At 34.5% G+C, this 26753-nt stretch overlaps 1 protein-coding gene across 7 annotated transcripts in view; it reads left to right on the top strand.

The window, feature by feature from the left end:
• Positions 1 to 26753, top strand: part of LOC105477091 (WD repeat domain 7) — a 388969-nt gene that overhangs the window by 102459 nt on the left and 259757 nt on the right. For all 7 annotated transcript variants that reach the window (XM_071085283.1, XM_071085280.1, XM_071085278.1 and 4 more), the window contains exons 15-16: positions 7431 to 8200; positions 9737 to 9825. In XM_071085283.1, coding sequence (XP_070941384.1) covers positions 7431 to 8200; positions 9737 to 9825 — 859 coding nt within the window. The remainder of the gene's footprint in view (positions 1 to 7430; positions 8201 to 9736; positions 9826 to 26753) is intronic.

The following is a 26753-nucleotide window of genomic DNA, read 5'->3' as shown; positions in this document are numbered from 1 at the left end:
AAATTTAAAATTATTTAGAACATGCAATGTAATATGGCTACATGATTTTGTAAAACAGCGTACTAAGATTTGTCAAGTGTTTTTTGTTTTCCATTTCAAGATTCAGAGTATTAATATCTATAGAAGTGTGTGTGTGTGTTTGTGTTAGATGTGTGATATTTCCTAGCCTTGTTCTTAGTATCCTTAATCTTTGCTTTCAAAGGAGATTCTGATTTTTTTTTTTAATTATTAACTCTTCTGCTTTATACTTTAGCATGAAAATCAGCCTATGTCTGTAGTGCTTGCTGGTATAAATAAACTCTTTTTAATTGGCTATAGGAACCATTTGATATCACTATAGGTTGGACTCAGTGCTCATTCAAGATAAATAGTAAATTATTTTACAAGGTATTTTAAAATCCTCTTGAAAACTGTAATATTAAAAAATGATTGTGAAATAAGTAAGCTTTAAGTCAGGATCATTGAAGTGAATGGTGAAAGAGTGCAATTATTGCCATTGTTTTACGTTTCTCTTTGTCATAGGATGAACCGAAATACACTGAAAATATCATTATAATATTGGTTTTAGAAAACACAGCTTTCAGGTATTTCACCAGACATGATTTAACCCTAGAATATATTAAAATATTTAATGATAAACATTATAAATATATAATAATGATAAACAAGGATTCATCAACATTTTTTCCTCTGCAGATTCTAAGTTATTGCTTTTTTGTTGCTGGAGGCTACTGCATATGGGTGTGTGGGTGTGTGTGTGTGTGTGTGTGTGTGTATGGATGTGTGTGTGTGTCTGTGTGATTATGTGCTGAAAAATATCCATGCTTGAATACAGATTAATCTCATGAATCATAGTTCTGTTGTTTTCCTTGGGTTTTCACTTGAGAGACAATTTTACCTGTTACTCTTAACCTATAATTGCCACAGGTTCACTTTCAGCAATGAGGAAACAATCCAATAATTTTTTTCTGTGGTTTTATTTCTGTAATATTTTAAGTCAGATTCCTTATTTAAAATCTGAAATGGTTAGATCTGTGTTTAAAGTTACAATCGACTTGGTTCTTACATTGAAAATGTCAAATATGTCTGTCTTACTACCCTTCCAAGTAAGTGTGTGTAGATGGATGTATTTTGCATTTATCGTTGAGTTTTACTAGCAAATTTGAGATCTTTTCATTTGTACGTACCTTATAATTTAGCTTTCCTTGTTGGCTTTCTTCTTAAGAACGGAGGCTTTATTTTCTCCCAAGCATCTTGTGCATAAAAGGCACTTCACAAATATTTGTTAAACGGAATTTAATCTTCTTCCATGATAATGTAAAGGTGAGTTTGTGAGCACACATTTCAAACGTTCTTAATAAAGGTAGCAGCGGAAGCATACTAAGCTTCCTGCTAGAGAATTTTCTGGATCCAATAGCCTGTGTTTGAAATTGTTGAGAGTATAATAAGCTCATTTGAATGAATTAGTGTGCTCTAGACATGAATATCTTATGATTAAGCCAAGAGACTTATAAGTTTGTTAGATGTTTTAATTTCCCATCGATAAACTTAGTGTACTATATTACGATATCAGACATGTTGGTGATTAATTCTGCCATCTCCACGATTTAGCCAAAATATCCTCACAACTTTGCTGCATACCTATATTTTGTTGTAACAAGACTTTGTTGGGTTAGTTAAATCTATTGTCAGGTATTGCAAATTATGCAGGACTTAGTGATATCAGAAATTTTATAGTTTACCTATAGGACTTCAAGGTTAGTCATTTTCTCTTCTTTTGTCTCCTCCTGTTATCTTCTCAGCTGTTTTTGTCCCTGTTTTTTTCTTTCTTTCTTTCTTTCTTTCTTTCTCTCTCTCTCTCTCTCTCTTTCTTTCTTTCTTTCTTCTTTCTTTTTCTGTGGATTGATGTTAGGTATAATTTTTGCTACAATGACACAATCAGTGCACTAAGAAGTTCTGATAAGAGGAATCACACACAGTTGTTTCCAGATATCATTGTCCCAGACACTAGATGATGTTTCAGGTGTCCATGCACGTGGGCTGTCTGCTGGCACACCTCCCAGGAAGGGTCAGAAACATTCGCAGATCTGTGGGTGCGGAAAGCAGGCATGTGGGGTTGATATCAGGTGTGAGAGCTTAAAGGGCTGTCTTGAGGCTACCACTCTAGCGTCCTTTTTTCTTCAAGTCACTCATGCTGCTTCAATAATTTCTTTACCAAGCATGTTTGATTTTATATTCTTTGGTAGCAATGGTCTTTATCTTTATCCTGAAAGAATTTTGCAGGTCTTTCCCAGAGAGGCAGCATCTGCCAAAGCACTGTGGTGGGCTCTTTTACCTAATGTTGTTACTACCTATTCCTTCATACCCAGCGTCGGGTCTGTCTACCTAATATTGATATATGATGATATTTTATCTTTTGCGTGACATAACCAGCCCTAATACCTAGTCTGGTGCCTAGGCCATAACAACAGCTTTGTATGTGATAGCTATCATTATTAATAATAATTTTCCACATCAATATTATTTTAGATAAAATATTTATGTAATTTTATGTAGTATTCACTCAAACTACTGTTGGTAGGTAAAAAGCAGTAAGCATAGTGTCTGACATTATCCATTCAGTGTCTGAAAAAGAAAAGATAAAGCACAGTGCTCTGAGAAATAAAAGGGTTATGTATACGTTCTTCAATCTGTCCTGTTTTCTACATGCTCAGTGCTATTGCATACTTTTATCTTCCCTCATCTGGATGGTTTCAGTTGCCTTCCATTTCACATTCATTGCTGATTTTGCTCCCTTTAGCCAACATTGCTGGTAGATAAATGTTTATACAATTAAGTTTGATCATGTTACTCCCCTCATTAAAACTTTTAGACAACAGTTCTCAAACTTTACTGCATAAAGTAATCTGGGGTGCTCATTAGATTCTGACGCATTCCTAAAGATACTGGTTCGGGTCTGATATCAGGCCCAGGAAGCTGTATTTAACAAGCACTCCTGATGATTCTGAGGAAAATACTGCTTTAGTGGCTCCCGAGCCTGCAGGATATAGCCATGCCTTGCATTCTTCATCTTGGACACTTGTGGTTTCAGCAGTATCCACTGTGTGATGCTTCTGCCTTTGTCCTGTTTCACATCTGGCCATCGTTCTGCCAGGAGTGCTCCTTCATTGCTCATTACATCTTCCGTGAGGGTTTCCTGGTCACCCGAGGTGGAGTTGGTACTTTCTCCATTGGGTCCCCTTCTCGTGCCTTGCCATCTCTCTTTATGGCACCATTCATCCAACATTATAATAACTTATGTACATGTCATCTGTTTTGAGTTCCATGACTAGAAAAACCATTTCTGACTCATCTTGGTACCCTCAGTACCCTGCACAAACACAAGACATAATAGGTGTTAGGCAATTGGGAGAATGAATGAATTAAATATACGAGAATGAGATTCGGAAAATCTTGATTGTTTTCTGCATTTGTAACTTTATGATTGTGTAGTGTAAATTTATCACATTATTTATGTATTTTAGGATACTTAACTGTAGTATAGAAATATTTAGAGCAGAAGTTTACCCACGGGAAATAGTGATAGATCTGCTTGAAAAATTTGTAAGTAATTTTCAGAAGAGAAGCCACTTGAAATACTTCTTGCAGGATAAGTAGAAGTATGTATGACTTGAGTGTCAGAAGAGAGATTCAGGAGGGAGCATGATTCTGGCATAAGCATATGCAGAAATACAAATGTCTGAAACTACTTGGTCTTGGAAAGTACAAGTGGTTTGATTTGGCGGAAGTTATAGGGATTGTGGTGAGAGATGAACTTGGAAGGGTAAGCAGCAGTATATCTTGGAGGATGTTTTGTGCTTTGCAGGTAAGTCTGGATTTTGTCCTTGGGTTCAACAGAATGTTGAAGTCTCTTAAGCTAGAAAGAAACATGGTCAGATGGGAGGAAATTAAGACAAAAGAGAGACCAATTAAGGGGATTTGTAGTAATTTTATGACAGAAGAGCTGATTGGCAATTTAAAATAATTTTCCTAAAAAAATTTTAAGGCTAGTCAAGTGAAGCAGTGGGAGTGGAGAAGGGACAAAGAAATCTATAACTGGTTGTGACCAATTAATTCTAAACACCACTGCATTTGGACCAGCCAATTTTATACAATTTTCGTAATAGTCTTTGTTCATTCTGTTAGGTACTGTAATAGCTTTAGACTATACAAGATGAGTAAGACATGATTGGTCCCTGATTTTGAAATGTTCCTGTATAGGAAAATGTAAATATCTAGAACAACAAATTATATAAATGTGGCACAGACATACAAATATGTGATACACAGTAGACATAAAATGTTGTGGGAGTTGAATTCAATAACCTCCTTAGCAGAATTAGTCTCTTTCTCCCACCCCCCGCCAATTTACTGGGGGACAATTGACAAATTGTCAATTGTGTATATCCCAGGTGTACAGTGTGATGATTTGATATACATATACTTGTGGAATAATAGGACTTCGATGGAAGAGAAGAGATTGGAGTGAAGGAAGAGCATTTTGGGAAGGGGAATAAGTAAAAGGATTTATATGTGAGGGGCCATAATTTTGGTACTAGGGCCTATTTGTTAAAGCTCGGAAGGTATATTTGGTGTCAAACTGTAATGGACTTTGAAGATTGTGCTAAAGGAGTACACATTTTATTCTAGAGCTTTATTTTCTAATTATTAAAATAATGTATATTGATTATATGATTATATACAATCTAAGAAATATATAGAAATACAAACAAAATGTTCTATGATTCCATCACAAGATTGTAATTACTATTAATATTTTCACACATTTCTTTCCAGTCACATATATGTATATGTGTGTGTGTGTATATATATACACACATATATATACACACACACACTTTGGTCCAGGAAAGTGCAACTGGTTTGATTTGGCGGAAGTTATAGGGATTGTGGTGAGAGATGAAATTGGAAGGGTAAGCAGCAGTATATCTTGGAGAATGTTTTGTGCTCTGTGTGTGTATATATATAGATACGTGTATCTATATATACAGATGTATATACATATATACAGATTTTAAGTGAGATGAAACTATACACACATCCACATGTACACACACACACACACACACACACATACACACACACCAGTTATGGTTCCAATTTCATGTATTTAATGCTTAAGTATATATATACACACACACACATATATATAAGCGTGGCAAGAAAGACTGCTTATATGTATATACACATGTATACACACACACACACACACACACACCCATATAAGCAGTCTTTCTTGCCACGCTTATATATATGTGTGTGTGTGTATATATATACTTAAGCATTAAATACATGAAATTGGAACCATAACTGGTGTGTGTGTATGTGTGTGTGTGTGTGTGTGTGTACATGTGGATGTGTGTATAGTTTCATTTAAAATTGGAACATGGGTATTTTTCTACATGGTTAGATGTGCACACAAAATGTGATTTATAAATACTGCAATATTTATTATATGGCTATGCATAAATTATTTACTGGTTTTCTTATTGTAGATATTTAGGTGGTTTCCAATTTAAAATATTGGCTACGGTTTCACTGAACATCTTTGAACATAAATCCTTATCTGTATTTCTGACTATTTAAGATAGGATCCTGGAAATAAATGTATTGGATCAAACAATATCAATCAGAAAGGCTCATGAGGTATTTTGCCAAATTACTCTTTTAAAACTATTTAAATTCACGCCTGCAGTGTATGAGTTTGACTTTCTCTATACTGTCTTTACTGTCTACTGTTTGCTAATAAGTTAATAAGATAAAACACTTATCTTGTGGTTATTTTAACTGTCATTTCCTTGAAGACCAATTTGAGCAGGTTTTCCCTATATTCACCTTTTATGTTTCTTTTACTGTCTTTGCTCTTCATAGTTTTTTTCTTTTTTCTTTTTTTTTCTTTTGGCAATAGTATTCTTACTGCTTTTAAGAAATGTTTGTATTTATTACAACTCTTCATTAGTCCTATTTCTGGAACATTTTATTCCTATTTTTTAGTTGTCATTTAACATGTTTTTTATCATAGTGAACTTTTAAGTATGTTTAGAAAGTCCACTGTCATCTCAAGATCAGATAGATATTCACTTATGTTTTGTTTAGTTTTTAAGAATTTTTGTATTGTCTATTTTTCTTAATAATTCATGATAATGGAAATTTTTTGGTAGAGTGACATGATTAGATTTTTGCCTCAGAAAGAAGTCTGTGGCTCTTTAGAGGTCACATGTGTTGGAGTAAGAGACCAGGGACAGTGAAACCTGTCTTGAGGAGCAAAGATAAGGGTCTGAATTTCTGTCGTGACAGTGGGATAGGAAGAAAACGGAATGATTTCCAACTGATGAATCAGGAGGCCCAGCAGGTTTAGTGAGGGGTGGCGATGAGAACGTTAAAAAGCGAGGTAGGTACTGTGGGATCTCCCAGTACAAACCATTGGGGATAAAGGATTGAAACTCCTTTAGGAGACTGGTCTTGCTGGTGATGGGAAATTAGAAAGCCATCTACATATAGGTGATAGTTCCCATGTGGGAGGAAGAATGAGTTATCAGGGCAGCTGCCTGAGAGGGGAGATTGACAGAGGTAGAAGACTTACCAGGAAGTACTCTCCAGTTAAGTCTTTGTTACGCTCCAGGATGCTGGGGAGGCGGCTATTTATTCTTTCTTTTAGTTCTTTCTCTGTCTCTGTCTCTTTTTCTTTCTGTCTCAGCAAAAAATAACAGTGTCATATACTGCAAAGACATTAAGGAAGAGAGGGACTGAAGAATTTTCATTGGATTAGTCTACTACTTTCAGTAAATTTTGCTAAAAGGGACTTAAATTTGGCTAGAAGAGGAGAGAAATAGAAAAGGGAGCATGGTCAAAAGATAGCATTTTTTAAAGGCTCTAAGTAAACTCTAATATGTTCTTTATTCAGGAAATGGAATCTTTGAATAGGGAGATTGAAGGTAAAATGGAAAAAGGAGGGATATGATGGTTGTAGCAACTTAAAGAATCAGGAGCCACGAAAAACGGATTATTCCATCAGGTGGAACAGTAGTTTGTTCTCAGAAACAGGATTTGCTCCTAGATTATTGAAACAAATTTTAATCTGTACTATGAGTAAAGAGACTCCCTGCTTCAATAATAAACTGTTATTTTCTTGGTTTTTAAACTAATTGGCAATTTTGTGATTGTTTCAGCATGAAGTTCTTCTAATTGTGTAAGCTGATATGTTACATGCTGCTGATTGGCAAAGTTAGTATGTTACTTTTCATGATACGGGTTCCTAGAAGGACAACTTAATAAGCATGTTAATTCCTCTGATTATTTATTACTTATTAATTAATGTATGAAATTAAGCACTTTTAATTATAACTATCTTTTAAAAATATTTATTACAGGGAAATTTACCTAAATATTCTCATAACTCCCTGATGGTTCAAGCAATAAAGACAAACCTAACAGACCCGGACATACATGTGCTATTCTTTGATGTGGAAGCGTTGATTATTCAACTCCTGACTGAAGAAGCCTCTAGGCCGAATACTGCGCTTATTTCCCCAGAGAATTTGCAAAAAGCATCTGGCAGTTCAGACAAAGGGGGCTCTTTTTTAACTGGAAAACGGGCAGCAGTTCTCTTCCAACAAGTGAAAGAAACAATCAAAGAGAACATCAAGGAACACCTCCTTGATGATGAAGAGGAGGATGAGGAGATAATGAGGCAGAGAAGGGAAGAAAGTGATCCTGAATATCGGTCCAGCAAATCAAAGCCATTGACCCTATTAGAATATAATTTAACTATGGACACTGCAAAGCTGTTTATGTCCTGCCTTCACGCCTGGGGTTTGAATGAAGTACTGGATGAAGTTTGCCTGGATCGCCTTGGAATGCTGAAACCCCACTGCACAGTATCGTTTGGTCTCTTGTCGAGAGGAGGCCACATGTCACTGATGCTGCCGGGTTATAATCAGCCTGCTTGTAAACTGTCACACGGGAAATCAGAAGTGGGAAGGAAGCTACCAGCGACTGAGGGAGTAGGAAAGGGAACTTATGGAGTGTCCCGTGCTGTCACCACACAGCATCTCCTGTCTATCATTTCTTTGGCAAATACTTTAATGAGTATGACCAATGCAACTTTTATTGGTGATCATATGAAGAAGGGTCCTACCAGGTGTGACCATGATAGTTTGATTTTACTAAGTTTCAAAAAAAGAAACCTGTTTTATTTTTTCATTGTTGATTACTCTTTTTTGGCTCTACACAATTTTATTGTATTAGTGTCATCTCAGTTTTTTCCTTTTTACGTTTTAAAACACCAGTTTCAAAATGCCCAGTTAAAACATAATAAAATTATACTATTTTATGTATACGTTGGCATACTTAGATGTTATTTTTTTAAAATTTGGAATGAGAGAGGTAGTCATATAGACTAGCTCTTGTAAATATAATTATGAAATTGTATATGTACTTGAAGTTTGCCCTAATATTCAATTCAAAATATATATCTGAGGCTGGGCATGGTGTCTCACACTTGTAATCCCAGCACTTTGGGAGGCTGAGGCAGGAGGATCACTTGAAGCCAGTAGTTTGAGACCAGCCTGAGCAACATAGTGAGACCCTGCCTCTACAAAAATAAAAATAAAAAAAATTAGCTGGGCATGGTGGTTACATGTATGTAGTCCCAGCTACTTGGGGGGCTGAGGTGGGCGGGTTGCTTGAGCCTGGAAGTTCATGGCTGCAGTGAGCCATGATTGTGCCACTGTGCTCCAGCCTAAGCAACAGAGTAAGACTCTGTCTCCAAAAAGAAAAAATAAAAATAAAAATTGTGTATTTGGTTAAATGCTTCTTCTCATTGTAACTTATATGTAATGATTGGCATGTGTTCAGAGATTTGGCTTCAGAATTTTGTGAGAAGTATAGTCAGAATTTTTCAATAGAGAAAGAAAAAACTTTTTAAAATGCAGAATACTATTTTAATATTTCTAGAATACTTAGACTCAGTTTGTCTTTTTATGGAGGCAACTTTTTATTATACTCTATTGAGCATTTACCATATGAAGAATTAAAAACAATTCTAACAAATACTTATATAGCACTTACTTTGTGTCGGTCTGTGTTGTAAGTACTTTACAAAAACTAACTTGTTAGTGCCCTTAACCCTATAAGGTATGTACTTTTATTATCCCTTTATTACAGATAACAAAACTGAGACACAGAGAGATGATGTAATATGCCCAAAGTAACATAGCCAGTAAGTGGTAGTGTCAGAATTCACAACTGAGACAGTATGCCTCTACAGTCCAAGATTTCTTAATGCCTAAAGACTGTTTTCAAGTTTTTGGGCTGAATGCTTTTAATCTATCTTTCTGTGAATTCACTTGGACTAATGCTGTGGAGTAGGCTGAAATCTCACATCTGCATATTAAAGAACAAAGGTTTAAGTACAATGTTAGAAAATATTTCTTAAACTAATATAAAGCACAAATTGTACATGTCAGATTTTTACTTGCTAATCATTTACTCATTTGAAATGGAAAACGTTAATAGGTCCAAACCAAAATAATCTTTCTGGAATGGTAAATTGAAAATGTTCTATATATGTTTGTTTTGTGATTTGTTTAGAAGTAGAAAATTTTTTATTTTAAATAGTTCTGGAAACATGACGGTGTCAAAATATATCTTGTATTTTTTTTTCTTCTTTTTTAAGGCCACCTAGACCAAGCACCCCAGACCTTTCTAAGGCAAGGGGTTCCCCTCCAACTTCCAGTAATATTGTGCAAGGACAGATTAAACAAGGTAAAATTAAATCTTATTAAGTAATTGACATGACATTTCAGCTCTAGAAACTGAGGAGGCAGAGCTAATGTATAATCATAATATTTGTTTGTCTTGGGTTGTTAAAAGAGAGAAAAGTTGTTATATTCCAGATGTAAATATGGATAATTAAGATGTCAGTTAAGAATAAATCAGATTTATTTAGAAAGTGATAAATGAACATATTTCAAATAATTTTATTATACTGTCTTTGGCCTAATTTTTATATATTAGGGGCACCTTAACTTGACAACAGTAGTGTTTTAATTGTGTGTATCTTGAGTTTAAAAGTTATATGTATTTTAAACTACATTTAGAAATGCTTAAGTTCATAGTTCCATACTATAGCTCATCTCCTGCCATTTTCCCATAGTTCATGTGTTGTGATTCACAAGCGGAAATCCTTGTTAAACTATTCTTTTTATCTTTTCTTTTTATTTAAGTCATTATATAATTAACTTTCACCTATACTTTGCTTTTCATTAGGAGATAGAAGAGAAGAAAGGTTGAGTTTCTCTTCCTTTACTAATAATTCCTACATATTCCTGAGTATAATTAATATACTTAGATGTATCTATGTATATCTTTTATACTCCTATTAAGACTGACAAGTGAGCTAATCAAGAGAGTTGGGGAGTTATGTCTACTTAGAGAACTTTCCTTTAGGCAAAGAGTTAATACTGACTCTTCACAGAATGTGATAGAGAAAAGTAAAGAAGTGAGCAACAGATGGGTTGATGTAGGTTCTGCTTATAAATGGTGGCCTGCTGGCATTTTTCTCCCCTACCCCTGTACTTTTTTTTTAAGTTTGAAAGAGTCAAACAGTAGTTTACAAGGTTTGTTAAATAGTAGACTCCCAACTTTACATCTGTAGTTGTCCCCTTCCACAGGACAAGTACTTTTATCTGTCTTAGCTGATTATTTGAGACTTACTTTAACATCCTTAAATGGTTTGCTTGATTTTCAGCATTAGGCACTGTCAGATGGTTCTCATTATGGAAGATAAACTCCCACACTTTCTATGCCATTCCCATCCATCATTTCCAACCCCACACGGTCACCCTTCTCATTTCCCTGACCCCAGGCACATCACCATGCCTGACTAATTTTTTCTATTTTTAGTAGAGATGGGGTTTTGCCCTTCTGCCCAGGCTGGTCTCGAACTCCTGAGCTCAGGCAGTTCACCCACTTTGGCCTCCCAAAGTGCTGGAATTACAGGCATGAGCCATTGCATCTGGCCAATAAAATTTCTTTGTAGATGATAGTATGTTTCTGGGCTGTTTGATTCCATTGATTGATTTGTCTAGCCTTATGTCTTAATTACTGTTGCTCTGTAATGAGACTTGATATTCAGTAGATGAAATCTTACCACCTTATTCTTTTTAAAGAGTGTCTTGGCTATTTTTGTCCATTTGAATTGCAATATAAATTTTAGAATCAGTTTCTCAATTGCCACAGAAACCTGTTGTGATTTTAATTGCAGTTATATTGAATTTAGATAAGTTTGGAGATAATTATTATCTTTATGGGATTCACTCATATACATCAACTTAATATGTCTCTATATTTATTTAGGTGTTCTTTATCATAACTATAGTTTTATGTGTACAGGTTTTATATATTTTTTAGATATATAGCATTTATATATCTAAATATTGGATTTGGATATTAGATTTAAAAAATTTTCTTAACTGGTAATGTTTAATTATTTTTCATTTCTGTGCCCCAGTATGGAATGCAGTTGATTTTTGTATACTAATGTTGTATCAAGCAATCTTGCTCAATTCACCTATTAATTAAAATAATTTATCTGGAGATTCCTTTGAATGTCAGGGTAATCATATGAGATAACCTTTTCTATTCCCAGTCTTAAAGGGAAAACTTTTAAACCTTTCATAATTATGATATTTCCTGTGTGCTTTTATAGATGTTAAGAAACTAGTTACCTTTTATTCCTTCTTTGCTAATGTTTATCATCAGTGTATTTGGATTTTATCATACCTTTTCTATATTGATTGAGATGATTGTGTAACTTTTAATTTTCCTCTATTAATGTGGCAAATTTAGAACATAAACACAATATTGCATCCTAGAATAAAACCAATTTTGTTGTGATATATTATTGTCTTATAAATTATTGTATTTGATTTATTTATTTTTTTATTTAAGAAAACTTTTTTTTTTCTAATGTTGTTAGAAGCTTTCAGATTATTTAGGTTACAAAAACTTGAGTTGTGGAATGTTTTCTTTTTTTTCTATTTTCATGAAGAGTTTGTATAAGATTGGCAACATTTCTTTCATAAATTCAAACTCTAGATTTAAATTTGCTGGATTTAGATCTAGAGTTTTCTTTGTAGGCAGTTTTTAATTCTGGGTTCAACTTATCTCATTGATTGACTTTTCAGATTTTGTTTCTTTGGTGTCAGTTTTGTTAAGTAGTACATATTTAGGAGTTTCTCTGGTTCTAAATTTTCAAATATATTGACATTTGAGATTATAATAAATCTTTCCGGCATCTGTGGTGTGTCCTTATTTTTATTCCTGATTTTAATAATTTATGTCTTCTCTCTTTTTGCTTCATCAGTCTTACCAGAGGGTTATCAATCTTATTAGTCATTTTAATGAACTCAATTTGACTTTATCTTTTATAGTGCATACTTTTCCCCCACTTCCTTAAATTCTGCTCTTTATTTACATCTTCCTCCATTTTTTTGGATTCAATGTGCTAGGCTCTTTTTTTTTGACTTCTTAAGATGGATGGCTATGTACCGATTTTCAGCCTTCTTTCTTTTGTGTGTGTGCCAAAAATTGTATCACCTGTGAATAAAGTTAATTTTACTTCTTTTCAATTAGTATGCATTTTATTTTATTTTTCTCACCTTATTACACATGTTAGGACTTCCAGAATGACGTTGAATTGAAAAAGGTAGAGCAGACATTCTTGCCTCATTCCTGATCTGAGGGATAAAGCATTGAGTCTTTCACTGCTGAGTATGATGTTAGCTGTGAGTTTTTCTTCGATGTTCTTTTTTTTAATTTTATTTTATTTTTATTTTTTTGAGATGGAGTCTGGCTGTGTTGCCCAGGTTGGAGTACAGTGGCGCCATCTCGGCTCACTGCAAGCTCCGCCTCCCGGGTTCACACCATTCTTCTGCCTCAGCCTCCCAAGTAGTTGGGACTACGGGCGCCCCCCCACCCCGCTCGGCTAATTTTTTGTAATTTTAGTAGATTTGGGGTTTTACTGTGTTAGCCAGGATGGTCTCCATCTCCTGACCTCATGATCCTGCCGCCTTGGCCTCCCAAAGTGCTGGAATTACAGGCATGAGCCACCGCACCAGGCCTTCTTTAATGTTCTTTATCAGGTTGAAAAAGTTCCATTCTATTCTTAGTTTGTTGAGATTTAAAAAATTATGAATAGATGTTAGACTTTATTCAGATGTTTTTTCTGCATCTATTGAAATGATTATTTGATTTTTGTCTTTTCTTAATAAGACAAAGTATATTGACTTTTGAGTTTTAAAACAACCTTGCAATATAGACCACATTTTGAATTACCAATTTTATAGTTTGTTAGGTACAATTTGCTAAAATTTTGTTAAGGGTGTTCATGAGGAAGTTTGGTCTTCAGTTTTCAATTCTATTAATGCCTTTGTCCAGTTTTGCTGTTAGGATAATGCTGGCCTCACAGAATGAATTCGGAGGTAGCCCCTTTCCCTGTATTTTCTGGAAGGGTGTGTGTAGATTGTTCATTCTTCCATATTTGGTTGATCTAATTCACTAGTGAAAGCCCAGGAGTTTTCTTTATGGGAAGGTTTTTAACTACAGATTTAAAAGTACTCTAGATATAGGGCTATTCTGCTTGTTTTTAAAAATGTCTGCTTGGGTGAACTTTGATCATTTGTGTCAAATTTATCATCAAAAAGTTGTGCATAATCTTTTATTTCCCTTTTACTATCATATTTGTAGGATTTGAAATTATATTTACTCTTTCATTTCTGTTATTCATAATTTATGTTTTTTCCTGTTTTCTTGATCAGTCTGGCTTGTAGCTTAGCAATTTTATGGATCTTTTCAAAGAACCAGCTTTCTATTCATCAATATCTGTTATTTTTCTATTTCATTGATTTTTGATTTGATTATTATTTATTTTTTCCATTTTAAATGTGCTCTTATTTTTTAGTTTCTTAAGGTAAAAGCTGTGATCATTGATTTGAAACCTTTCTCCTTTTCTAATATAGGCATTCAATGCTACAAATTTTCCCCTAAGTATTATTTTAGTGGCATTACACATACTTTGCCATATATTACTTTTAATTTTCCTTTTGATTTTTTTTTCTTTTACCCATGGATAATTTAGTAATGCGTTAATAAAATTTCAAAACACTTGGGGATTTTCCTAGGATCTGTCTGTTACTGGTTTTCGTTTTATGATCAGATACTGTATTTTGTGTGGTTTGAATCCTTTGACATTTTTTTCAATTGATTGTGTTTATTTATGGTCCAATAAAATTGCATACATTTATAGTGTACAACATGATGTTTTGATACATGTGTACATTGTGGGATGGCTACATCAAGCTAATTAACATATCTATGACCTCATATATGTATTATTTTATGTGTGTGTTGAGAACACTTAAAATTACTCCCTTGGCAATTTTTAAGTCTGTAATACATTGTTACTAACTATAGTCACCATGTTGTACAATATGAATCCTTTTGAATTTATTGAGATTTGTTTTGTGGCCCCAAATATAGTCTGTCTTGGTAAATATACTGTGTATGCTTCAGAAGAATGTGTATTCTGCTGTTGTTGGGTGGAATATTTTGTGACTGTCAGTCAGGTCAAGTTGCCTGTGTTCAAGTTTAGTATATATTTGCTGATTTTTCTGCCTGCTTGCCTTTATCAATTAAATAAGGGTATTGAATCTGCAGCTATAATTACGGGTTTGTTTATTCCTTCTTACATTTGTATCCCAGTTTTTGCTTCATGTATTTTGAAGCTCTGTTATTAGGTGCATAAGCCTTTGGAATTTTTATTTCTTCTTGATTATTTGACTCTCATCATTATGAAATGACCTTCTTTATCCTTGGTAATATCCTTTGCTCTGAAATTTACTTTGTTTATAATAATAGAGTAATTTCAGCATTTTTGGCTACTGTTATCATAGTGTAACCTTTTATCATCCTTTTACTTTTTACGTATTTGGCTCTTTAAGATGTGTTTCTTGTAGGCAGCATATAGTGGGTCTTATTTTTTAATCCAGTCTGACCTACTTTTTACTTGAGATGCATAAGCCATTTACATTTAATGTGATTGTTGATATAGTTAGGTTTGAATCTGTTATCCTGCTACCTTATTTTTCTCTTTGTTGAGTTTATTTTTTGTTCTTTTTCTTTTTCTGCTGTCTTTTAGACTAATAAAATTTTGTATGATTCCATTTTATCTCCTTTATGGTTTATAAGCTAATTTTTAATTTTATTATTTTAGTAGTTTTTTTAGAGTCTGTAGTCTATGTCTCAGTTATCACAGTGTACATTCAAGTGGTATTATACTATTTAACATTTAATATAAATGTTAAACCTTATTATATTAGCATTTGTCATCTCCTGGTCTTTATGCTACTGTTGTCCTGTATTTTACTTTTATATATGTTATAAACCTCACAAATTATTCTTATGATTTGTGTTTAATAGTAATTATATTTTAAAGAGACTGAAATAGCGAAAAATACATATTTATCCATGTAGTTACCTTTTTTGGTATTCTACATTCCTTTGTGTAGGATTTTTGTCTGGTATAATTCTTCTTCTAACAAAAGGACTTACTTTAAGCTTACTTTAAGCTTTCTTTGTGTGTGTATGTATCTATTTATTTATTTACTTTAAGTTCTGGGATCCATGTGCTGAACATGCAGGCTTGCTATGTGGGTACACATGTGCCATGTTGTTTTGCTGCACCTGTCAACCCATCGTCTAGGTTTTAAGCCCCACATGCTAAGCTTTCTTTTAGTGAGGATCTGCTCTTCAGGTTTTTGTACATTTGAAAACATCTTTGTTTGTCTACATTTTTGAAAGCTTTTTATTTTTTTTTCTGGTATAGAATTCCAGGTTGACTTTTTATATCTTTCAATACTTTGAAGATGATATTCTGCTGTCTTCTTGTTTGCATTAGTTCTAACAAGATCTGATGGCATTCTTATCTTTGTTCCTCTAACTGTAACATTACTAATCTTGGTGCTTTTACGATTTTCTATTGATCACTGGTTTTGAGCAGTTTGATTATGTGGTTCTTCAGTGTAGTGTTCTTCATGTTTCTTGTGGTTGGGGTTCATGAAGTTTATTAATTTTGAAAAATTTTCCATAATTATTTCTTCAAATATTCATTCTGCCCTTTCCTCTCTCCTCTCTCTAAGGGACTCAAATTACATGTACATTAGGCTGATTGAAGTTGTTTCACCTATCACGGTGCTTTTTATTTCTGGATTATTCGTCCTCTCTGTGTTTTGATTGAGATAGTTTCTATTGCAACATCTTCAAGTTTATTAGTTTTTTCTCAGCAATGTGTAATATGCCATTGGTCCCATCCAGCACACTTTAAAAATTTATTTGTTTATTTTTTATAGAGACAGTGTCTTGCTGTGTTGCCTAGGTTGGTCTTGAACCCCCAGGCTCCAGCAACTTTCCCCGTCTTGGCCCCCCAAAGTGCTGGGATTCCAGGCATGAGTGACCATGCCCGACTGTCATCCAATGCACTTTAAATCTCAGACATTGTTATATGTGTCCACAGAATTTTGATTTGGGTCTTAAAATTTTTGTTTTCCTTGTCTCTACCTAACTGCTTTGAATACACGGATTGCAGTTATAATAAATGTTTTAGCACCCTTCACTGATAATTTTGATAGCTCTGTCAGTTCTGGGTTGGTTTAAATTAATTCTTCTCCTCCTTGTGGACTGTGCTTTCCTGCCTCCTTGCATGTTTGATAATCTTAGATTAGATGGAAGATGTTTGAATTTTACCTGTTTGGGTACTGGACACTTTTGTGTTCTTAAAAATCTTGAGCTGTGTTATGGGATGCAGTTATGTCATGTGGAAACAGTTTCTTTTTCTTTCCTGGTCTTGCTTTTATGACTTGTTAGGTGGATTTGGAGCAGTGCTCTAAGATGAATTACTCCCCATTACTGAGGCCAAACCTTCCAGAATAGCCAATGTCCTGTGAATTATGAGGTTTTCCATTTAGGCTCTTGGGAGCAGGCACTGTTTCTGGTCCTTTAGACATTTTCCCCCCACCTGGAGTAGTTTCTTTACAGACATGTACTGATTGGTGTTCTGCTGAATACTTGAGGGAGATCCTCTGAAGAACTTTGATCTTTGCAGCTCCCTTCTCTCTGTCCATTGAATTCTAGCTGGCCTGATTTCCTGAGACTCTCAGCTTTGTCTCCCGAACTCAGGGAAACTGCTGGGCTGCTCACTTTGTTTTCCACGTAGCTTCACCTAGGAACTCTCTTAAGGCAATAAGCTGGGGTAATCATAGGGTCATAGGGCTCACGTTGCTTGTCTCCCATCTCTCGGTCCTTCATTGCATGATGCCCAGTGGCTTGAAAACCATTGTTTTATACATTTCATCTTTTTGTTTGTCTGTTTTTGGTTGTTTTGGGCTGGATTGCGAATCTGTTTCTTGTTGCTCCATCTTTGCCAGAAGTGGAAGTTCCTTTCCTTTTTTTTTTTTTTTTTTTTTTTTGAGACGGAGTCTCGCTGTGTCACCCAGGCTGGAGTGCAGTGGCGCGATCTCGGCTCACTGCAAGCTCCGCCTCCCGGGTTTACGCCATTCTCCTGCCTCAGCCTCCGAGTAGCTGGGACTACAGGCGCCCGCCACCACTCCCGGCTAGTTTTTTGTATTTTTAGTAGAGACGGGGTTTCACCATGTTAGCCAGGATGGTCTCGATCTCCTGACTTCGTGATCCACCCGCCTCGGCCTCCCAAAGTACTGGGATTACAGGCTTGAGCCACCGCGCCCGGCCTCCCTTTATTTAAAAATGTTCCAAATATCTATTTTTTTAGAAAGTAAAAATTATTTGTATATATGGAGTTGTGATATTTTTAGAGTGTTATTACTGGTAAAAATGGAAACAGGCTCATATTGGCAAGGGACTTGTTTAATGTATTCTTGGTAATAGTAGTATGATTAGGACACAGCCAGTGCTTTTAGACTCTAGATCCTGTGCTTTTTCTGCAATAGTATATGTTTTATTTTTCCAAATTCATTGGAAATATTTTCCAGGATATACTCAACAAATCAGTGGCGGGACGATTCATTTAAGTTTGACTTCTGTTAGAGATATTATTTGTTATCCTCCTCATCATCTTCATTATGATTCTTAGCAGTTGGTGATTCTTCTTGAATTACATTTTTCCTTCTCTGTAATCATAGTAGATAGAAACATTCTCATATAATTTGTGACATTGTCATGATGCATTATATATTCACCACCATGATGGTGTTAGATTTGCTCACCTGGTCAAGTCTGAAGATTTTGAAGTTGGAATACTTTATTATTGCTTCTCTCAGAAAAGCATTAAGTTTTGAGAGCAGTGAAGAAGGTTTTGAAAATTGGGTCTTTTTTAAAAAAAGCATTTATTTAAGGCAATAGAGTTAGGAATTTTCATTTGGAAAGCACATATGCTTTTCTTCTAAAGTAAATGAAGGCCAGCAGTTCCTACTGAGAGAGAGCTGCATAGTAAAATACTTTAGAATACCATTATGAAGCTCACTTTCTATTTTAGTATTGGAATTAATATATAGTGTAATTGTTTTCTCAAAAATATTTATTAAGTTCTTTTTGTCTCCTAACAACTCTGTTAGGGAGGTTAGAGAGGTTGGTCTGACGTATACTCTCTTGAGTAGTATGTATCTAGTTGATAACATGAACATAAATAACCAATTTACGGTTGGAAGTGGTAAGAGATACAAAGGGCTCTGAGTTCTCTAAGGTTTCAGCAGTTAGAGCATTATTTCTTCATTTTTCTACTCTGGCTTTTCTTAGCTTGGTTTGCTTTTAAATATTTTCTTCTTGTGTTTTTTATTTCCTGACTTCCTCTACTGTGCACATCGATTCACGATGTCTTTAAGTTGTATTGCAAACATGAATATGCGTCTTTTCAATAAGTTGTCACTTACATGTTGGCTAATACTTGTTCAGCTGCCAAATAATCTTTATGAAGTAAAGACTTCAGCTGGGGATTGGAACTTTCATAGATATTTGGGTTTGATAATAAAGATAGTTTAGATAGTTCAGCTTATATAATTTTCCATAACCAATATTAGGGCACTTCATTGGAAAGTAGTATCTTCACAAGAGGTTTATTTTGCCTAACAGTAGACTTGTTAATTCAGTGTTTGTCAATAATTAACATTTACCATCAGTTGTCTACTTTTTTTTATACAGTTTATTATTATTTTTTTTGTTTGACACTCAATTTTGCGGTTTATGAAACATGCTACTTGAGAAAAAGAGATCAGAGATATCAAATAACCACACTTTCATTCATGGCAAATATAGCCCTAAGTCTGCTCATGGCTTTATGATTTTCTACTTTTTTTTTTCCTTTGAGACAGAGTCTCACTCTGTTGTCCAGGCTGGACTGCAGTCTGGTCATGGCTTACCGCAGCCTTGACTTCCTGAATAGCTGGGACTATAGTCAAAGGCCACCATGCCCAGTTAATTTTAAATTTTTTGTAGAAATGGAGTTTCACCATATTGCCCAGCCTGGTTTCGAACTCCTGGGCTCAAGTGATCCTCCCACCCCAACCTCCCAAAGTGCTGCGATTACAGGTGTAAGCCTCTGTGCCTAACTGTTCAACGTTCTAATGTACTGTATTTCTCTCTATTCATTAATCTCATGACATAAGTCTCTGGTCTGTGTCTCTTGTGTTATCTTGATTGTGACCATATTTTTATGTTTAGTAGTTGCATCTTTACTCAGTGGGAGGTGCCCAAGCAAGTTTAAGCAATGTAAAGTTTAAGATTATGTTATGTTCTTCGCAACTTTATTTTTCAGAAATGAGTTCAATTTAGGATGTCTAACCTTAGAAGTAAGAGGTAGTCGTTGTTAAATTATCTCAGGAAAGAGTTACATAAATTAACCAATAGTTTAATCACTATTCTTTTCCAGGATTTATAGAGAAATAAACAGTACTTAACATAGAGTCCATATATCATATTAAGGAATGGATCTGAGAATCCCTTAAATTTTTGTGTGTTTGACCTTCTGTGCCTTTATTTTTTTAAATTGGTGTACACCCTTGATTTGCTGTGGAAGCTCAAAGGGTAGGGACATTTTTTTTTTCTGCTTTGTTTAGTGATTTATCCCACGAGCTTGGAACAGTGGCTGATACATAGAAGGAGCTCAGCAAATATTTACTGAATGAATGAATCTATAGATAACCTTCTCTTTATGTTTCTGGAGTCAATATGTCAATATTGGTGCTGAGGCTATAAGGGCTGACAAATCTCTGCCCTCACGGTGCTTATTATGTCTATTGGAGGAAATGCACAGGAGTGCAATTTATGATAATATTTTAATTGGTTATTATATGCTTTTCTAGATAATGAGTGCCTTGAGGGCAGACACTTTGTCTAATCTTTGTGTGTTTTTGTGTGCTTAGCCCAATACTGACATATAGTAATTGTCACTTATTTAGTGTTCAGTGAAGTAGAAAATTTTAATAGCCTTCATATACCGAATTCAAGTTAGTGTTTATGTTATAAATTTGTCTTTTACAATAATGAATTCTCTCCCCATCGTTCTTGGTCTTAGAGAACTCATTGGCTTATTTTGTGTATTAGTAATGAGGGAAACCTTTTACAGAAACTTTGTCTGTTTTTTGACTTTTTGATTTGAGTTATAGGCCAAGGTAAAATTTTCATCACACCTGTGTTTATTGCACTTCTGATATAATCCAGTGGTGATCTACAGGTGAAGTAGTATGCCTGTATTTTTTAAACATTATGAGCACCTTCATGTGTTGTCTTGTGTACCTGTTGTTTGTCAGCGTGCCATCTTGGGCTGCTAATTCATTCTGCTCTGGTAAGTCCTTACGTTTCTGCTGCCTGCACCTTTGTACTGCCCTATTGCCCTAGTTTTTTGTGTTCTTCTTTTATGCTGTTTTAAGGATACCTTTTTTTTTCCTCCCTAAGAATGTTTGGACGTTGCATTTCTATATAGCTTCTATATGTGTTCAGTTGGTGGTTTCCTATCTAATGGAGAGGGTCTAGATTATTAATGAGTCGATCACTTGAATAAGGTTTTCATATATTGTTTGTATCAGCACCATGATGAGTGGTATTAATGAATTTATAACATGACGAAATATATTTACTTAGTACATACCATGCACTTTCCTCTGTGTTTTTCATTTATTGCCTACAACAACTGACCCAAACAATTATGCCCATATTGCCCAAGAACTCTGCAGTGACTTTTTAGGTTAGGAATTTGTTTATGAAATGCTGTGTCCAGAAACACCAATACCACCAAAACTTTAACATTGTGTAAGTAGTATATTTGAAATTATCATAGCTGCTAATGTAATTGCTTTTGTCATTAGTTTCCAAACACATCTCTGTTTCATGATCATAGTACTTATATGATGTTCATTTTCTCTGTATGGTTTCTTGTAACATTTGGACCAACTTTAACAGTTTCATTAGTTACATATAAGGAGTAAAAATGTTATTGGCCTTCTTAATAGTAACCCTAAGCTAAAGAGAGGACGACGGAGATTGGTCAGGAGATGTGTGTGTGTTTCTTAAAAATGTGGAAGAAAGGTGGAGCGTGGTGGCTCATGCCTTTAGTCCTAGCAATTTGGGAGGCTAAGGTAGGCAGATTGCTTGAATCCAAGGGTTTGAGACTAGCCTGGGTGACATGGCAAAACCCCATCTCTACAAAAAAAAAATACAGGCCAGGCACGGTGGTTCACGCCTATAATCCTGGTACTTTGGGAGATCAAGGTGGGCAGATCACCTGAGGTCTGGAGTTTGAGACCAGCCTAACCAACATGGAGAAACCCCATCTCTACTAAAAATACAAAATTAGCTGGGTTTGGTGGTGCACACCTATGATCCCAACTACTCAGGAGGCTGAGGCAGGAGAATCGCTTGAACCCAGGAGGCGGAGGTTGTGGTGAGCCGAGACCATGCCATTGCACTCCAGCCTGGGCAACAAGAGTGAAACTCCATCTCAAAACAAACAAACAAACAAAACTACAGAAATTACCTGGGTGTGATGGTGTGCACCTGTAGTCCCAGCTACTCAGGATGCTGAGGTTGGGAAGATGGCTTGAGACTGGTTGGTTGAAGCTGCAGTGAGCTGTGATCACACCACTACACTCCAGCCTGGGTGACAGAGCAAGACCCTGTCTCCAAAAAAAAAAAAAGACAATTTTTGCATTTTTAGACTCCTGAATGCAAACTGTCAGTCAAATAAAAGGCAGAATAATGGCAATTTCAGATACTCATAGTCTTAAAAAATTACTATTACTATATCCTTTTCTCAGCAAAGTTTTGCAAGATGTGCTCCATCAAAATAAAGGAGTAAACCAAGGAAAAATAAAACATGGGGCTCAGGAACTGGTGAAGCCATTGAGGGGAGCACTGCAGGGAGCACTTATGACCCAACATGGTCATCAGTGAAGGATGACAGTGAAGGAAAGTCTCAGGATGGCAGCCATGTGGCAGATATGAGCAGGGCTGTGAGATGGCTTCCAAAGAGATGGTTCATGGGAAAATGACACTGCTCTGTGGAAAATCATTGAGAAGCTGTTGAGGGGTTTAACTTAGAAGAAATAGGTACATAGAAAAGAAGGCGAATGGGGAGAAAATATAATTTTTAAATTCGTAAAAATCCCCAGCAAGGTGTCCAAGGAAAGAAGTATGATCTTAGTAAGCTATTTGAGTCAACATTGAACATGATTTCCATAGAGATAGAGATATTTATCTGTATATATCAATGATTATCATAGAGAGATATTTATCTCTCTATATAAATGATCATATAGAGCTATATATCATAAAAATATATATCTATATAATAGAAAAATCTAATATATAGATAGTATATATATTTATATTGGAAGTAAAGGAAAGGAGATTGGTTACCAGATATGGTTTGGCAAAGTTAAATCATCTTCCACAGTATTGGTGGAAACCAATAGCTAATGTTTAGATTTGGTAAAGCAAGAATTGCAGGATTAGCATATTATTTAGTGATAGGAAAGTAAATGCTGTAAGAAATAGTTAACATGTTTGAAAATGGTTTCCTGTCAGAAGCCATACTTGGGGATGGGGCAGGGGAATCCTGTATTCAAAATGAGCTTTTTAATACTCATTAAAAGTGTGCTTACGTTATTGCTCTTTATGTTGCATGAGCTGCCAATTCTATTGGACATATTAAAATATGCAGAATTAAAACATAGTGCCTTCTTGTATTATAACAAAATAGCTCTAGCTTATTGGACATATTTTGCAAATTAATTTAATGAGGCACCGTTCTGGGTCTGGTGGTACGATGCTAAAGGATAACATTGTAATGGGGCTCTAAGGCATAGTCTTTATGATTACTACACGTACGAGGTTGGAGGCTTCCTTTCTTTAAAGAGGAAGTTTTTTTTTTGATCATTCATTACTAAGGTATTTGTTTTCTAATCTTCTAGTCATGTTAATAGTTAAATGTATTGGTATAGCTTTTTGTAATCTTTTTGGCATTAGGAAATATCGAATGGGAATTTTTCAGATAACAAAAGGAATTGAAAGGAGAATTAGAGTTTTCTTGCCAATATTGCATTCATAGCGAAGTTAGTGTATTAATTATGGCAATTCTGTGAAGCATGGAGATATGATACATTATGCATAATGAAACAGGTTGTTGCATTATCTAATTTTGTACCTCAAAAAGTCAGGCATTAAAAAAGAGGCAATGAAAGCTGAATTAATGATTTATCCAAATGTTTCATGTTGATTTAAAAGATGGCTAAAATGCCATCTACCTACAACATAAAAGTATTGACACAAAGGAAAACTTACAAAAAGCCAAATGTTGCTTTATAACATCTGGACTAGATGCAGACTCAGTGCCAAATGCCTTTATGTTAAGTACATGGTGGTTAATTCTACAACATTTCTTAATTTCTAATTTTTTCATGTTTTCTCTTTCATCTCTTTCTTCTCTTTCTTCTTCTCTCCCCTCACCCACCCTCCCCGTGACATCATGATTACCATGAAATACTTTAAAAGGACTCATCATTAAATAATTTTATTCTTTTTTTAGTATTAAGCTTTGAAAAAAACTTACTTTTTAAAGCATTGCTTTTTTTGTACTTAAAACTTTTTTTCTCTGAAAAATGTATTGAAAAGGGCTACTTGTGTATATGTGTTAGGAAGATAATGTGATTTAGACCAGTATGTATGGAGCACTTACCACCCGAAGTATGTTAACTTTCTGTCCTATAAATATTGTTATCACAATGGGAGTAGTTTAGAATCAAATTCAAATGGAGTTTAGAATCAAATTTCAATTAAAAATTGAAATATTCCTGTTGAAAAGCAGAATCTAGGGACGTTATAATATTGGGTATGTATGTGCTGTGTAAGGGGAAGCCAGGGCAGATGTGTGCATATACATGTTCTCCCACATGTTTGTTTATCTTCACCTGTCTTTTCTTATGAGACTAAGCAGTTGAAGAGGCTCAGATAAAGTAATAGAACTTTGTTAGTTCTGTCACTATGTTGAAACTGTGCTAAAACTGTTTTCCCTTATGTTTTGCTAATCCTTAATAAGAGCAGCAAATTGATAGGTGACGTAGCAGCTTCTCTGTTAAGAAATCAAATGCTTGATTATGTTTTATGGTATAAATCTTCCATATTCAGTGCCCCATGAAACTTCAGATTTATAATTTATTAAATCTTGAGCTTTTTATCTTGGAAGTAATAATTTTTTCTGCTAATTGCTGATTTTTCTTATGTAGATAGTTGTGAAAGCTGTAGCAGAGTTTGATTTCCTGATGAATTTTGAAAGTGCTCTAGATTTTGCGATTTCGGTTGTGAGGTAGTGTGAATAAAGTATTTTTTGGTGGAGATGCAGAGACATTTAAAGCATGGTAAATCTGATCCTTGATTTCTATTACAATATTTTTCTTGAATTTTAGTGCCCATAAAATTTATTAAAGGATGAGTGTAAATGCCTTTTTGTCTAAATGAAATATCATTTAAATATCACTTCAAAAATATAATATCCAGAATCGGTTTTTTTCTTTCCTTAATAATAGTTATGTATGTTAAACAATATTCTATTAGGACATATGCTTATTCTAGCATTTCTGCCAGTAACATTTCTAGTTTCCTTTTATACTTATTCCTTACAGGAATCATTAATCCCACCACTTATTTGACCTGTGTTAGGGTAATGACCACTCAATCCTAAACTTTTATTTATTTGTATTGAATTTCCTCACCCTCTCATTCTATTGTCCTTTCAGAATTAAGAGTAAAACCATGCAAAATTAACACAGCCTTTCCAGGGCTAACAATTTCTCCCCATTTTTGAAAAAGTGAAATTATAGAAAAGTCCTAACTGAAGCCACCAGAGAAACATTTTGGTAGAACAAAAATTAAAACCTGCAAATTTACTCCTGGCTGCCAAGGCTTACCAATGTTTTGCATGGAGGATGAATAATTTATAAGTCATAATCACTGAATTTGTAATTAAAAATGATAAAAAATAAAAGTATTCCATGGAATATAGAAATGTTTGGGATTTCTTTGCAAGATTAATTTGTAATGGAGTTTGTAGATCCTATGAAATATAGAATTAAAAGCAGCTCTATTTCTTTCATAAGTATAACATTGTAAAATAATTTTAATTTCATAAGGAGCAAAAATCAGATCTCTTAAAATAATAAAGAATTATAATTTCCCAGATGAAACTTTCATTTGTGCAAGACGTGCTTCTAAGGGTTTATGGAGTTAGAGTTGCTTTTTGTGTTACTTTTCATAGACTTCTTTTCGTTCTGCTGTTTACCTCACACGTGCCTGATTGACATTATGATGCATTCGTGTGGAAATTATGAAAATGTTGTTTTCATGCAGCTGTTCTGTTGTCACAAAAGAACTTCACTGCATGAAAAGCAAACATATCATTCAGCAGACAATGCTTAATCTGTTCAGGAGCCCAAACCTATTGCTGTTCAATGACAGAAGAAAGGAGAGGGATTAATTTGAAGATGCTTGTGCATGACATATGGTAATTTCGCCATAGGAAGGAAGTGTCAAATGGTGACCTCTAAATCTTAACATTGACCTCCAGTTGTAGAATGTGTGTGCCATACGGTCCTTTTGCTTTTTCATATGATAATTTAAACTGAAACACTTTCTTGGCAACATAACTTTTTTAGGGGGTTAGGGATTGAATCGGTACCTCTATAAGAATTATAAAATTCACAAGTTTCTTTTTTAGTATAGGGAGCATTTGTGAAATAATTTTTTTTAAAAAGTCCAATGAGTGAACCTGTTAGTATTCTTTTAACAAGAGTTAAACATGGTATATACATTCTTTGCAAGTTGGGATATTTTAAATTGAGTTTTCATAAAATAAGCGTAAAAAGTTGAAATGATCTCAGTGAATATTGGTTTGAAAATTTAAAAATAATTTACACATAATGTCAGAGAATAAACTATTAGAAAAATGTAACTGACAATGTGAAGACCAACATAAAGCTTTTTCATTATGTGATACATTTTAAAAATTGAATAACATTTTGGTTAATTTTTAATGTCATTTTTTTCATGATGGCTTTAGTTGTTTTAGAGCTATGTTTTGCATTAGTGAATACATTCATCAGAATATTAGATTTTGA

The sequence above is a fragment of the Macaca nemestrina genome, chromosome 19, assembly GCF_043159975.1.
Source record: "Macaca nemestrina isolate mMacNem1 chromosome 19, mMacNem.hap1, whole genome shotgun sequence".
Lineage (NCBI taxonomy): Eukaryota > Metazoa > Chordata > Mammalia > Primates > Cercopithecidae > Macaca > Macaca nemestrina.
This window is presented reverse-complemented; position numbering and strand designations above follow the sequence as displayed.